This window comes from Rhea americana, unplaced genomic scaffold (assembly GCF_003343005.1).
Source record: "Rhea americana isolate MKP2758 unplaced genomic scaffold, rheAme1 scaffold_42, whole genome shotgun sequence".
NCBI classification, from domain to species: domain Eukaryota; kingdom Metazoa; phylum Chordata; class Aves; order Rheiformes; family Rheidae; genus Rhea; species Rhea americana.
Window position 1 is genome coordinate 4,602,288 of NW_028186557.1, and position 15,700 is coordinate 4,617,987.

General features: G+C 43.1%; 1 protein-coding gene across 1 annotated transcript in view; it reads right to left on the bottom strand.

The window, feature by feature from the left end:
* Positions 1-880: 880 nt before the first annotated feature.
* TMEM260 (transmembrane protein 260) overlaps positions 881-15,700 on the bottom strand; it is a gene marked incomplete at its 5' end in the record, with an annotated part of 34,143 nt that continues 19,323 nt past the window's right edge. Inside the window, 12 exons of the mRNA XM_085314977.1 lie at positions 881-2,342; positions 3,435-3,525; positions 3,962-4,015; positions 4,977-5,153; positions 6,061-6,209; positions 6,788-6,959; positions 8,367-8,539; positions 8,927-9,044; positions 9,242-9,325; positions 9,726-9,766; positions 11,983-12,162; positions 14,341-14,454. Coding sequence (XP_085171103.1) covers positions 2,085-2,342; positions 3,435-3,525; positions 3,962-4,015; positions 4,977-5,153; positions 6,061-6,209; positions 6,788-6,959; positions 8,367-8,539; positions 8,927-9,044; positions 9,242-9,325; positions 9,726-9,766; positions 11,983-12,162; positions 14,341-14,454 — 1,611 coding nt within the window. The remainder of the gene's footprint in view (positions 2,343-3,434; positions 3,526-3,961; positions 4,016-4,976; positions 5,154-6,060; positions 6,210-6,787; positions 6,960-8,366; positions 8,540-8,926; positions 9,045-9,241; positions 9,326-9,725; positions 9,767-11,982; positions 12,163-14,340; positions 14,455-15,700) is intronic.

The following is a 15,700-nucleotide window of genomic DNA, read 5'->3' on the forward strand; positions in this document are numbered from 1 at the left end:
ATTCTGCGAAGGGAGAAGAAAGCCAGCCATGAGAAAGCCCCACGGAGGAATGTATGATATTCTCGCGCTCTGTACAAACACTTCTACAGGAACTGACAAAATGGAAGAGCTTTAAGCGAGGCACGGTCAACCTGAAATGTAGCCGATTACAAAACAAGGAGTTAAACTGACACCTCTGAACTGCTCCTCCTCATCCTCCCCCCTCTGTTTTGGGGGCTGCACAGCCCAGAACTCAGAGATTTAGCTTTCATTACGCATTTCCCATCCGCTATTTGTCTGAGAGTTGTTTACAAACAACCAGGGGAAAATTGCTCTGCAAATCATACTATGCAAATCAGAATGAGAGGAGAAAAATAAAGATCATTCTCTTGTAACCCAGAGACAGAGATTCCTAGACAGAAGYTTGACTTCCATAGAGAGCATCCAATGAAAGTCATTACGGGAGGGGACAAGAGGAGAATACAGATCTAGTRTTAAAGGGATCTATTAAGATTAATAACCAAGTGAGCCCAAATCTGCACGCAYGTGGGCAAAGCAGAGATCATACGCGGCGCTCAAACCACAGGCTGACATCCACGTGACCGAGCACACAGATGTGACACCTTTCACTCCTGCACAAATTGTATTTCACTCTTCCAGGCGTCTGGTAACCTTCCAGGAGGTGCTCCTCTATCTTCATCTTCACAGAAGTACCTCTTTTTTTCTCTGAAAATTATACTAATCCAAATGAAATCCTGGATTGGCAGGAATTTTTCTCCTGTTAAAAAAAAAAAAAAANAAAAAAAAAAAAAAACAAAAAACAAAAAACAAAAAAACACACAAAGAGGCTGAGAACTACAGCTCTAAGTATGAAAAATCTGACAATTGCCATTAATACTACGAAAGAAGAGTTTAATATCTGTTCTAAGCCTTTGAATGTCATGTCAATCAACAAAACATCTTGAAAGACAGACATGTTATTTCAGGTCACCTGAAAATGGAATGGGCCAAATCTTGCACAATTAAGCTCATGGGAACTGAGTCTTCAGGATGGCTGGAAAAGCAGGATGGATTCATGCTTTTTTTTTTTTTTTTTTTTTTTTTAAGCCCCCTACAAGTTCTAGAAGTTCTAGAATTGAAGTTCTGACCTCTCCACTACCTGCTGGACATGGCAAAGGAGAAGAGCATTACTGGCTTGCATACTAAGAGGCCACAGCATYGGCACTGTGAACCACACGGAAGCAATCCGCTGACCAAGCTGTTCTCCTTTCCCCAGCGCAGGACCTCAGCACYGCAGCCTCTCCGCCAGACTGATACAGCCCAGGAGACGCCGTACTACTGCCCATGGCATCACAGTGGTCTGCAAAGAAAAATGAAAGTTTCTTTTCTGCTATAGGAAAACTGGTATTCTATGCTGGGATAAACTTCTTTGCAGCAACATAATGAAAACAACCTTYTCCACAAAGCAAGCAAGACTGGAAGGGCTGGGTTTGCATCTACCCTACGATCTCATGCCATTGTCACTCCATCCATCCCCAGGCAGGTTGTGCCTGCAGCGGTCCCCTGGACAGGCGCAGCCAGGTGACACTGTGCACTCAGTAGAGCACCATGCCACACTTGACCTGATGCAAACCTACCTAACCACACACCACATGACCAGAAAAACACACAGGTAGAGTACCACCTGAAGAAAACATCTGCAGAAGATCTTGMTACTCAGTAACAAAAGAAACATTTAAAGGGTAAATGCATTTTTCACATCTATGAAGGAAGCTGTGTTTGTAAACAAAATTCAAATCTTCACAGTGTTACAGACTCAGCAGCTTTTTTAAAAGGAAAACTTTCCTTTTTTAAACCCGGTAGTTTATTTTGTGAAGCACTTTCCCCATACAAAACAATATAAAATGTTCATTTTGCAATGACAGTCAAAGAACAACAGTATGTTTTTAGGAAGATGATCGCACTTGATTTCTTCTTTGCTGTTATTTCTGCTGCCTTTTAAAGTCATTCTCATATTGTTAATGACTAATTCAATTTTATCTCCCAATTTCAAAATCTTGATGCTTCAGAAAGCATGTCAAACAGGCTCTCTACAGCTTGCTGCTTCAGATCTTTTTTTTCATTTTCCTCAGCACCTGCAGTTCTTTCTTCAGGTGTTCTACAGCCTGCAGAATATCCTGCTGCTGGGGATCATCCTCTGCTTTCTCAGTGTACAGAAGGAAATGTTTAACAGTTTCAGAGAGCAATGCTTCTGGATCCATATCCACCTGGTGGAGACGCAACATCCTTTCGCAAGCTATTGCATAGTTTTTGTGCCAGTTCACTGGATGTTTTGGATGAGAGCTGATAATTTCTTTGTATGACTGTTAAAGGACAAAAGGAAAAAGAAAGGACATGTAAAAAAAGGACAGTTAAATGGAGAGGAAAACAGATCTTAATCGTACTTCAAAACTGTCTGTAGTTTTTAAAAAGACAGATGTTATTCAGATAGCCAAATCCAGAGTCAGAACATTTCTGAAACTCCATGTTTGGAAAGCAGTGTGCAAAGCAGTGTGCAATAGTGTGAATCCAAATCTCAACAGGGGACTAAAATGTTTCTAAACAAATAGCTGCTCCAGGAAATGAAATGTTGCAGGTGATCAAGATAACCTCACTGCACATTATGCACTTCTCCAAGACAGATGTTATACTCGACAAGGGAAAAGAGATCTCACTGCAGTGCATGGGAAGACATTTACTCAGTATTTCAGGAGACCAGGATGTCTTCTGCAGGACTTAAGCAGTCTGTTGACTTCAGAGGGAATATTCATAAGCTCAACATCAGGCACGAGCCTGTGAACTTTGCTGAACAGAACAGCAAAAATCACTTCAAAGTAGGCAAGAATTTAAAGGCAAATATTTGTTGACTGTTTGCTGGGATATAAAATATTCTTCCTCTCTGCTGACATGCACTGATCATTTTGTGCATCCATTGGCATCTCTGGCAGTATGATATTTCCAGAGATACCTACACTAGCCTGTGTGCGCCATTCTCTGGTGTGAAATGCAGCAGAATTAATCTGCAGTGAGAAGACTGTCGGATTTTACACTTGCTGGCTCAGATGCACGACTATATAATGACAGAGGGGACAAGTGCATAGAGGGGAAGTCAGGACAAGCAATCTCTTGGCATGGGTTTAGAGCCCAACACAGACAACATAATTATAGCAAAAGCAGAGTGTTGACTGGTTAGCTTTTGGCATCCTCCGTGACCAAGAGGGCAAGTGGGGATGGATAAAAGCCCTGAACAAATCTCATTGAATCTGATATGCTCCTGGTTTGGATGAATGAGGGAGAATGCAGATTACAGGGCTGCCTACCTATGTGGAAACACCATGACATTTCTGTGGAGCCAAGAAATTTAAAAAATGGATGGAGATTGCAAGGAGAATTCATAACCAAAATATATGACTTACAGTGTATGCAAATGTGTAAAGTTGTGATTTCATTTCTGCAGTCACATTGGCAGTTTCTGCAAGGTCAAATATAAAGAAAGCTGTTTTCATCCTAGGAAAAGAAGAAAAACACCCATTATAACAACTCCTTAGCCTGACTAGTTCACATCATATCATTACACACATCTTCAACGTGTCCATTAAGCTGTTCAATCATATAGGAGAGTATACAAGCTGTGTGTCTGTTTAAGTCTGCAGCAAAACATATTCCTTTACATGATGTATCTTCTCACTCCATATCCAAAGTACCCTCTGCTTCTTCAAGACACTCTGAGCAGAACAGACCAGTTAAAATAACCGCCACCTGCCAGAAGGATCTACTGGAGGCAACGCACTGCTGATTTCATTCCGCCAATGTTCTCCTTCTAAAGCTTGGCACATTTCGATCCAATACATCRATGCTCCATCAATGCCCACTTTGATGTGTATCCCACGCCAGTGAGCTGGCGTTGCTCATTGGCTGCTGAGGGGAAGCAAAGGATCATCACCTGGCTTGCCACATCTCCTCATTCGCGACAGCTTCCCAGGAAGAAGGCTTGAATCTAAACAGGAATTAAAATAAAAATCAACCACCGAATCCGTGTTACTGAATTTCACCCATCGTACAACCATCCCTTCTAACTCCAGCAGCTACAGACCCCCAGWCTGAAAAAAATCTGTCATGAAGCCTATGGCTCTGACAGCAAGGAATTCAGCTGATCCTTAGTCACTCATGAAATTTTTTTCTTCTTCCTGGCTAGGAGGAGTCTATGGTATGTTATGTGTCTCACAGCAGCCCTGCTACTCTCTAACTGRGAGAGATGCTTTTTACCATCCATCCAGTTCATTTCATCACACAAAGTTTTGGATGTCCCRTGTCCTCAATATCTTTTTGGTCTCTGACATCAGGGAAAATTAATCAAGTTTTAAGATCAGAATTGGACCCAATATTTGACTAGAAACGCCCTCTCTACTTTAATACTAACCAGAATACCACACGCAGATTTCTTTTATTAAATACTTAAAACCACAAAAACTAGCACTACAGCTTATGCTTAATTTTTCAAAGGAAAAGAGTTACTTCGTTTTACATTTGGCTGCAATTCCCTTAAGCACTTTCACCTATACCTCAGAAACACCCTTACTCAGCAAGGTATTCATTYACATTCACAAATCCAATGAATACACTGGCATTTGTGAAGGCCTCCAAGTCCCCYGGAACAGAATCAGCCCCAGCACGTGTGCTAGAACATCCTGCTGAATCAGGACCATGAAACTCAGAGAAAAAAGGACCAACCACTCTACTTGTGGACAAGACAACTGTTAAGAGTCCCGACCTAGTCATGTCCATGTCCAAGCAAAACTGGATAAGCCAACAGAGTTGCACAGACCCCAGCAGCTGCTATTCCACCAGCCCTGGAGGAGAAGGCTTAGGTGCAGTATTCCTGCAGTGGATGTGGTTACGCTGCTGCCAAAAGAATTCTGAGGAAAAAGGAACAGGGTTGTGCCTGTGCTGCCTCGTACCTTCCATAGTCTTCAGTCCAGTTATAGAGATTTCTTGTAAGACGAATCCACTCTCCTGGGTCAAAAACAATTTCAGAAGGAACCAACTTTTCACAAGTACCCCATGGCCAAAGCAAATAGCTCTTTCTCCAGGTTGAGTCCCCTTCATGAAGACCTATGCAGACAAACACTTCCTTCCTGCCAAAAAAAAACCCAAAAAACAGAGGGAGCAAATGTGAAGTCAGGCCACAGCTCCTGGGCAACACTGTGTACTAGAGCACGCCATACACTCCATGTTGGTAAACAGGACAGGTCTTAAGCAGCAAAACATGTTTGGTGGCAGATACTCACCCAGAGCATTTCACCTCAGAAAGAGCACGTTCTCAGGTCAGTCCACAGAACAGYTCTCCTGCTGCTAGTAAAGACCCCAGCTGGCACTGCATACTTATTGCAGCCCACACAGCAGCTACCATGAGAAGAGACATCCTCTCCCCTGCGCTGGACCACATGAGCATGCTTGAAGCACTAACAAGAAGCCCRTTTTTTCCTGCCTGCACCTGGCAATGCTCTTCTGCCTACCAACACTTGCAAGGTTTACGCTGGCTAGTCTAAATGCAGATGCTATTCTTATTCATGCGAGTATCTAATCCTTTCTCCACTCCTACTAAGCTATTTTTATATGATGATTATTCCTGGAATACATTCATTCTATGCTAATAAGTTGGCCACAATGTTCATGAAGGAGAAGCAGCAGCAATTTGCTCTCCAACCACAGTCATTCGGAGTGCAAAGGAACATTCCTTTTTTTGTGATGAACGGCATCAACAACAACAACAACAAAAACAGTAAATTTTCTCTGCCAATTACCTTCTTAGTTTTCGTTGCTAAAAAACCAAACCAGTCTCCAAACAAGAAGAAATATATCCGGATGGAGTTACTTCTGCATAGATATTCACTTTAATTGCAGAAATAATCTCACCACTGGGGAGGAAGTCAGTGGAGAAAATTCATCTTTTGGATGCAGTACCAAGCTGTTCCATAAACAATTTTAGGAAAAAAGGTTGAAGATTTTAGAAAAGCTGTTACATATGAAAGAAATGCTTACTGTTTATTTACTTTGAGGAAACGATGGAGATTAAAAGCAAGTGTTCCATCGGGTAATACTCCTTCCACAGGATTCCACCGGTTCCCAGGAAAATAAATGCCAGGTAAATGCTTTGCCAGCTTTGGTAAATACCACTCATAAGTCATCATCTATCACCAAAATATTAGCATAATTAAAACAAGAAACAAAGTTTTCATCTATTTTACATCCAGAAGCATAGCAAACTGTTTYTGCACAAGTAGTAAGTCCATTTGTTCATTAAGGGTCACTTCCCACTTTAGCAACTGTCCGGGATCACACCGCCGGACCAGGTTAGCAGTGGTTCCTGACTAGAGGCACACAGTCTTCCCCTTTCCACCTAAGGAAACACGGAGCAGCTACTGCTCATATAAGAGACAGTGGGACTTTCATTTGGTTAAATATGATGGGTTTGGTTTTGCCAAAAGGGCACAAACCCTTGTTGYAAAGCCATGTCCAAGCACTGGTGTGGCAGTGAAAGGACAAGCTTTGGAAGTTTGAAGGAAGTCTCCACACTGCACCCCATCTCCCAGTCTGGATTCTCCCAGCAGAACTAGGACTACCCATGACCATTTACAAACCAATTTTATTTCAGTACCATGATTTTTATTTCAACAAAGCCCCAAGAAGAGAAGGAAGCAACTGAACTTTTGTTTCCTGTCTTTTAAATCTGTCCGTTACCTCTTTCAGGGTGACTTATTGAACCTACCTCCTGGTCCACTAATGTGATATCTGGCCTCATCCCTTCACAGTAATGAATGTAACGAAGAGCATTTCCAGGTAAGTCTCCTCTTAGCAAGATCACCGCACCCATCGGCATCGAGGACAGCAGATTTCTTGCAAAGTTATCAATAACGTAATTGCTGCTTTGATCACAAGCACTTAACAGAATAGATGGAAAACAGTATCTTAAAACAGATATTTTGATGGCTTTGAATTTCTTCAGAACARTTTTATGCAGTAGGCATCCACTGGAAAATATAGCAAGTCCTTTGCCCCCGGTTAGACTGTTGAACAGCATCAATGCCATTACCAAGAAACCAAGATACCAAAATGAAACATTTAGACTGAAGTCCCCCAGAAACCAGCAACAGAGACATTAGCCACTACTTTTGACAAAATACACACTCATTGCACACCTTCATCTCAATTCTGATTTTTTCTTGACCTAAACCTACCAGCTTATTAGTGCCAGTATAATGTATTAAAAAAGCCAAGTTTTTGCATGATCAGATAGAAGTAGATTTGCATCATTTGAGATTAGACCCCTCTTGTTACACAGTTGTGTGTGYATGTGTGTGCGTGTATGAGTGCATGCACCCGCTCACCAATTCCTGTGTTTTYCAGTATGCACAAGCTCCAGGTCATGGTATGGACCCAAGAACAGGAGGTTACATGACTGGCTCAGGGCACCTACAGACAGGCCTTTGTGAAAAGATGTGCATGAAGGAAGGATTCATGCACAAGAAGTCTACGTGCTCTACACTTCACCAGTTGGCGAACCTCTCTCTGCCTGAGCACTCCTACCACTGCACTGAGTTCTGTCCAAACCCCTGGAGAGTCTTTACTGTGGCTATGGGATAAGGAAGCCCTACACTACAGATCTAGCTCCTCAAAAAGAAAAAAAATAAAGAAAAAAATCCCAGGGCACATGGAAAACTGAGGTAAAGCAATGGAAAGAGAAGATGACTGTTTAGGTCAAACGAATTCTGTAAACCCTAGCAAATAAAGCACAGACTTATAGCTTTCTTTCATGAAAAGTTTATAGATCTACACGTTTTTCTCCTTCAACCTGTAAGAAAGCCTAATTTACAGCCTTGGTGATAAAAGAGGAAATTAAACAAGGAAGTAGGGCCAACTTCATTCCTGCAAGCTTAGATGAGAGCCATGATTCATGCCATCAAGAGATCAGGGAATACCAGTGAGGCAGGAAGAGACGGGATCAGAGGGCTTTTCTTTCCATGGCTCAAGGAAAGGTTATCAATTAGACCTGCTTATAGACATGATCTGAGGCTACTCTTGTCCTGGCTGAGGGAATACAAGAGCCTGCCTCGAAGCCTGCTGTTCCCCTCCTTAGAGACTTCAGCTCCTTTGTTTCCTGCTGGCTTTGCCAGTGGGAGAACGACCCTCTGTCCTGCAACCCCTGGCCCTGTGCCCCCAAAATGCCTTTTCCTTTAGAGACAGAAACTCAAGAAGCAGAAGAAGGGGTTTAAAATAGYGTCTGAACTGCACTTCACCCCGCAGATCAGGGAAGTCACAGCACTGCACGCTCCCAGGGTATCCGTTACCTGTAATTGGCACAAACTTGACAAGTAACAAGAACGATAGCAGAAAGCCACTCCAGACACTGCAGCGCCCGGCTGTTCTCCAGCACAGCATTTCCAACAGAGATAAGCCAGGCCAGTCCCAGACCCGCTAGCACAGCGACTGCTGCGTTGCTCTGCATCCAAAATCGTTCCACCTAAGAAACAATGTACACAGAGGATGTATCCAAGTGACAGGCATGACATTGATGTTTGTTTATTTAGGACATGGGTCCACATTTTCAGGACAGGATGGTTTCTGGGCTGAAAAGCTCACAGTCTAAGGGCAGGCAGAGATTAAAGGAGGGGAACAGACAGGGGATGTTTTTTAAGCACATTTTAATCACGTATCACATTTCCAAATTCGCATATTTCTGCTTCCCCAGTTACAAGCGAACAGAATATACGACTGTATTTTTGTCCCTTACGCAGCACCAAGACGACCACCTTCTCATGACTGTCAGGGGCAACAGTAGCCAACTAAGCAAAAAAGAGGCTTCTTCCAAAAATTAACGCTCCAGAGCAATTTTTAGAACGAAACTCACCACACCCAGAAACAGAGGTTTGGTAATATCCAAATTTGCCCTCCAAGCAAAGAACAGTGAATAAACACAGAGCATTCCAATGAAGAGCCAAATCACGGGCAATTTCTGCTGCTTCGTCCTACAAAAACAACATAATGTTCTAGTGGCATGATTAAAAAGGAGACAGATGTTATATGCACTTGAAAACAATCACCTCTGTGTACCTCAGTACTAGATTAGATCCATTTTGGCATAAGGCAGAGAAAGCACCCCAAAAAGATCACTATTCAGTCAGTAAGGAAGTGCATATTGGAGCAAATGTCTCCTCCAACTTACGGCAGGGCTGCACTTAAACAGGCCACGAGCGCCAGGGTGAGGACAGCAAGGGAGAGCTCAGACTTCATCTGTGTCAGCTGAAAACTGTGAAGAAATTAATGCACATYTGCTTCATCCTCAAATCACCCCGGCACCAAATTAAAGTGTCAAGAGAAGCAGAGCATAAGCACAACATAACATATTCCACTCTGCTGTGATTAAGTCTACTGGAAARGGGGAACAAATGCGTTTTTTAAATTCAAATTTTTAAATGAAAGATCACTGGGGAGAGGGAAACTAGCATTTTSACTTCAACAGAGAAGTCCGCTGGACATGGGTACGTTGTGCCATTGCTGGACGTGCACAGCCCATTCCTCCCTCATTTCAGGCACCTTTTGGCTGAAAAAAGCCAAAGTGACTACAGGAAAGGAGCTGTCTTGACAAAAGCAATAGGGATAGCAACAGGTTTCTCTCATCTAGAAGGTGCAATGAAAATTTTACTCACACCAGTATTTCTCTCATACTGGATCCCGTCTCTGCTTTGGCCTAGATTAAAAAGAAAGAAAACCTGTGAGAAACCCACACACTGACTGACGTACCACTGGGGAATATCTTTTCGTTGTGTTTGCAGGGCCCCAGGCACAAGGGGCTCCTCCACAACCCCTCCAGGTGGTACCACAAAGTTGCCACAAGAAACAGTTATTGCCTAAATGAAAAAGCCAAAAAACTCTACTCAGACCTTCATTGCAAAAGATTCTCCTCCAGGTTTTTGTTTTCACTCATGAAAGTCTGCAGGATTTACTGAATATATTAAAAATATCTTAYTTCAGGTACTACAAAATTATTTCCCTCTAACCCAAAAACGTTGTACAGTTTAGCTATGATCTCCACTATATTGGCATAGTTTTTCCTGGGACTTCCAGCAGTCTGAGATGAACACGTGGGCCTCAATTCCTGCTTGCTAACCAGAGTCGCTTGTGCCCCCTCTGCCCTGCCAGAACCAGAGCTGCATGGACGCACGACCGTTTTTCATTGCAGAGACGGACAGTCCCTGGCACAAGTCTGGGAAACAAGACATGCTCAGTGGAGATGAGGCTCTAGCTTTGCAAGGGCTTGGTGGAAAAGCCATGGCTACCAGAGAAAAGATACTTGGCAAGGTGGCCCAGGAGGTCTAGAAGGAATCTCGGTAAAAATGAAATTGTTAATTAAAACGGAAGGAAAGTCAGCCCACAGGCCACTACGTGCCACCACTATCCTGAGCCTCTTGCCTTCCATCTCATAGGTTTTTATTTCTTGCACAAGCTCCATCCTGCTGGCACCTGAGGGCAGCTGTGGCAGCTTCTGGCCCCAGACACGTCCCTTGCAAGAAAAGGGGTTGTTGACTCTCAGCCTCTAGGTCGAGGCTTCAGCAGTTCAACCCATAAAGCCAGAGTCAGTGTTGCACAACGTTTGTGCTTCCACCAGGAACAGGCCAACAGGGATCTCAGGAGAGGAGTGTCCTCTCCAGCATCCCATCTTCTCTCTGGTTTTCTGATCTGTACTTAAAACAGAGCGTTCTCTGGGACTCAAAGGCTGTCTGTCCATCCAGGCAGGCAGGGCTCAACCGTTACCTCAACTGGAATAGGGACCAAACATTTCCATTTTGCTGCATTTATTGCTACCACCTAACACAAGCTCTACTCCAGAGAATCCTCCTTGGGAATACGGAAGTARATGTGATTTGTGATACAGAACTATATGCCATCTGTAAGCCTCCTGAATATCAACCTGAATTCGCCACCTCTGATTGCTCGGCCCAAAGGAGTCTAATTCTCAGAAGACAGCTGGGAATAGGACAACAGGCGAAATCTCAGAAGTCCTTCAGAGGGTGGATCGTATCTCTCTAGGAGTTTTGGAAAGATGAGAAGTGCCAGCAGCAGGAATTATCACATCTTTTGCCTCAAATACTACAGCACACGGCTCTCGGAGAAGGCTCTAAGAGCATGTATTGAAATGCCAGCTATGCTTGCTGGGTAGCAAAGGCTGGATGCACTGCTGCATGCACAGGACATAATTTTCAAGGATGTGAAGACCAATGATCCAGATGAATGAGATTGTTCTATATTTTTTCCCACCCCTTTACAATGAATTCCCTGAAACAGGATGGAAAGAAGGGCCTTGGGTAGCTGGAAGACAGAAGTCTACATTAGGGCYGGAGAAGACAAATGCAAACCACATGCTCAGCAAACGGCCACATAATACCTCCCTCCACTTGCAAGAGCACAGACKAGTCAGAATAATTCAGATCAGAGGATTCTGAGACCCCCAAACCTATCATTCATTTCAACAAAACATTATCAAGGAGTTAGAGGAATCCTTTTTTAAGGTAAAACAATAAAAATTGCTTGTGACCTTTTAAAATAGCTGAGTTTAAAATAATCAAAAAAGGACAATCATTTAYCAAGAGAAAAATACGAAATTGATGTTATCACCTCTCTCTAGTACAGCTTGCTCTTTGGGCTATTATGAATACAAAACATCTGTACAGTTGCCAATAAATAATACAGCTCATCMCATAAAGGTAAAGAGAATGATTTCTGTAGTTTACCAGCCATCTGATCCACCACCAGAAAACCTGACAGATCAGTAGGTCAAAATCATAAATGCTAAAACAGCAACGCCCTCAGTTTCTTCCCTTACAAGCCATTAAATATTATGAATGGAAAGGTTCTACTACAGCATAACTTCAGAAGAAATTCTTTTAGAAAAAGACCCTTATTTACCAGACTGAACGTCCCATATTCTTCCCTGAGAAAGTGGGTCAAAAATCCTTGAAAAGTCGTCTGGTCTCCCCAAGTCCAACGGGCTCGACTGAGGTAGGATGAAACCGGCAGATAGAGATAAGGCAGCAAACCAGCCAAGAAGCATAAACCCAACTTCAGCAAATGGCCTAGGGACAATTCCTGCACCAAAATATGTCATATTGCATAACAATGTTTATTTTAGTTTAATCACGCTGGAACTTCAAGAACAGATAAAGAAAAAACATCAAATATATTTACACAGAGCTGATCTCTCAATTTATAGTAAGTCCCTACAAAATGCTATGTTAAACCTTACGATTTTGTGGATTACCAGGAAACTGCATCAAACTGATCTCCTTTGCATGGCAGGGTGAAATTTAAGTGAAGCAAATAATATTAGCTAGGACTCATGAGTATCATACTCATTGCATCTTTCACATTTAAATCATGGCATGACATGCATAGATGGCTGAAGCACTGCAAGGCTGAGATAACCCACTTTGCAGTGATTAAGAGTTGGCTGGTATTCCATCTGGCAAAAAAAATGCTGCTCTAGTACAACTACACACATCATCACCATCATCAGGAGTCATTTTGCCATTTACTTTATCATGATGGTTAAATGGCTAAATTGGATAGGCCAACTTTTGGGGTGGGATTTTCAAGACTGCCTAAGGGGTCAGGAAGACAAGACTTTCAAAGGGACTTCTGTGCCTAACTCCTTTAAGTGCTTTGAAAAATCCCACCCTAGAATATTGCACGCTTGCTTTATCATTAGCCACTGTCCTGTCAATCAAAGTACTTCCTTTAGTGTCTGGGGTTATGTGGAAGAGACACCATTCAAAGTGGCAATCTACAAAGCAGAAAAAGTAGCTTGATAAAGTTGGCTGCAGTTCCTTTAGGAGGAAGGCTTGTATTTTTTAAAGAAAGGTACCACATTCAATCAAATATCCATCRTATTAGATGGCTTTCTGCAGCAGACACTACCGGCCTATCTGAAGCGTTTCCAAGGAACATTACACTGGCACAGCACTCTTCTGCTGCAACTCACAGCAGTCTCTCTGGACCACTCCAGTTGAAAAAAGGCTCCGTTTAAAGAGCACAAATATATTGTAGATGTGCATCATCATGATGTCAAATGAAATTCATAGTCAARAACGGTTTTGGTGACCGGAAGATTTTGGATCAAGCTTGTCTGAGCTGTATCTCATCTCTTGCAGCCMGTGTACTTCACCCTGGGCTTAGTTATAATCTGCACTGTTGCCCAGAAACATGGCTGATTTATCAGGTTGAGGGTGGAGAAATACAGGCAGAATTGAAACAGTAGAAGCCTGAACTGCTGTCACCTTCAGGGACAGAGAGAGAGGAAAGGTGGAGCTTTCTCAGTGCCGCTTGTAAAGTCATCAGATCATGCATGTCTTCAAGGTAAGCAGCCATTTGCAGGACAAACTAGAGTTCCTGCAGCACATCTGCAGCCAGCTGGACACAGGAAGTTACAGCAGGTCACTTCAGTAGGTAAGAGCATTGTATGACCTCTGAATGGGACTGTGGAGCCTAATCCAAACAGAAGTACAGCACTTTAGCGAGCCAGACATTCAAAGAGGCTGTTTTCACCTTGTTATCCAATGAATAAGCTTAATAAAGAGGTCTAAAATGATGCTAACAGTTCASCACCAGCTGGACATCCTGAGAAGATGATCTCTGGTGGGAGATAAAAGGCTCCTTTATTGCCGTGCTGTTCACTCTGGCTGCATCTTCGACTGTCAACAGCCTGAGTAGGTGCAYGATGCTGTGCAGTAGGAGCAGATGCTTCTGTTCGCTACCATGAGGAAATCAACGTACCGAAACTCACCTTGAGAGTCATGAGAAACCCTGCACTGTCAGCTGGGGGAAGCAGAGTCCTGGTGGCTCATGCCTGTGACTTCTCACCAGCACAACCCTCTGCGTGTTCACCTACTTTCCTGTTTGTGGTAGGTCACCGAACAACACTCTTGTTTCTTACACACAAACCAGTTTCCAGCTCTGTCAGTGTCACAACAGTRTACTTGGAAGTTGTGAACAGCTGGGACCAGAGTCCTGTGCTAGGATGAACGGACAGGTCGCAGACTGCTTGAGTGAGTGACAGCTCCAAAGCCCCTAAATTACAATCTGCAGCTCTGATGTCAGACTGATGGACTGTAACTTCAGTGGATTATGACTGACTAGTTTAGACAGACCATTAACTGTCACTGTTCATACATCAACATAGAAGTGATATAAGTGCTTGGAAAGAAGAATTGCTAACTGCTTTAAAACAATCTGTAAGAGGTATGAATCAGCAAAAGATAAAATACCTACCATTTTTCTGAAAAGCCGGAAGAGAACCCAAGGCACAATACAAACAATATAAAGCACTATCGTATGCTGATTGCACAAACTTAGCCCACAGCAAAAGGCACCGAATTTGGAGATCTGGAAGGAAGAGAAAAGAACCCACAATTAGAGTATGCAAAAACATCCAGAGACCAAAACAGCTTCAACACACTCACAGCACACTCGCAGAAGAAAGGCAAATATACCACTGGGCACTAGCCAACTGCAACACAGACGACATTAGTTATTTTAGATTATTTGCAGAAAGATGGTATTTGTTTAACAGAAAACACATTTAAGAAATGTTAGGCTGAACAGCTGAGTGGTTACTTCTCAGTGTACACAGAGATCGTAAGTAGCATTATCATGCTGTAACGATGCAGTCTACAAATTCAAATTCACAGTAATAAGGCTCAACTGATATAAGGAACTGCACGGGCCATGGGAAGTCAACCACTTTATTGACCTGCCACATGCTGGGCAGACTCCTAGTGTCTCCAGACTCTCCCATGTTAGACAAGCTTTTCTTCCAAATGTGAAATTTTCCCTAGAGCTGTCATAGCCTACCTCCAGGGTACTGCTGCCCCTATCCCCCACCTGAACCATGAAAACAGGAATTCAGTACTGCTGGGAAGGGGAGATTGCCAGGCAGTTGCTCCAAATGTTTCAGAAATAATACCCCAAGATAATACCATTATTATGTACAGAGACATCATTTTAAATAACAAACATGATTTTTTCCTCTTCCTCAGGCACAGAAGACTGAAGTCAAGKCTACAGAAACTTCCTAGGCAAAGGAAAATTACATGCAACAGATCTCACTAGTCTGAAAATTTCTTTTAGAGTATCTCTAAAAGAGTTTACTGATAAAACAGGTAGTATACCCAGGCTATGCATCATGGTGCAGCGTATTTCTGGTACCCATTTCAGGATTATTCATGGCTTCATCACTGGTAACATGGCCATCCCTGGCTGACACTAATAAAAGCCTCTTCCCAACCTATGTTGCCATATGCTCTGCTCAGCCCCCAGCCATACCAGTGCTGAGTCCTCTTCATTCAGGTGGGCTAGGACCAGGCTACCACAAGAGCTAAACCAAATATAAATCCTGGGTCTACGCTACTTTCACCACCAGACACCACCTCTCCTCTGAATTTCCTGCTGCCTCCTCTATCACTAGCCATCTGCTCCATGCTATACCCTCCAACCAGGCTCTACCATGCCCAGGGCAGCTTCTTGCTGGCAAAAAGCTATCAGTGTCCCACAGGAGTCAGTGGACAGAAGCCAGCAAGCCATCCTCACCTCCCCAGCCATCCCCTGGGAGGACGGGCGTTTTTAACTCTCA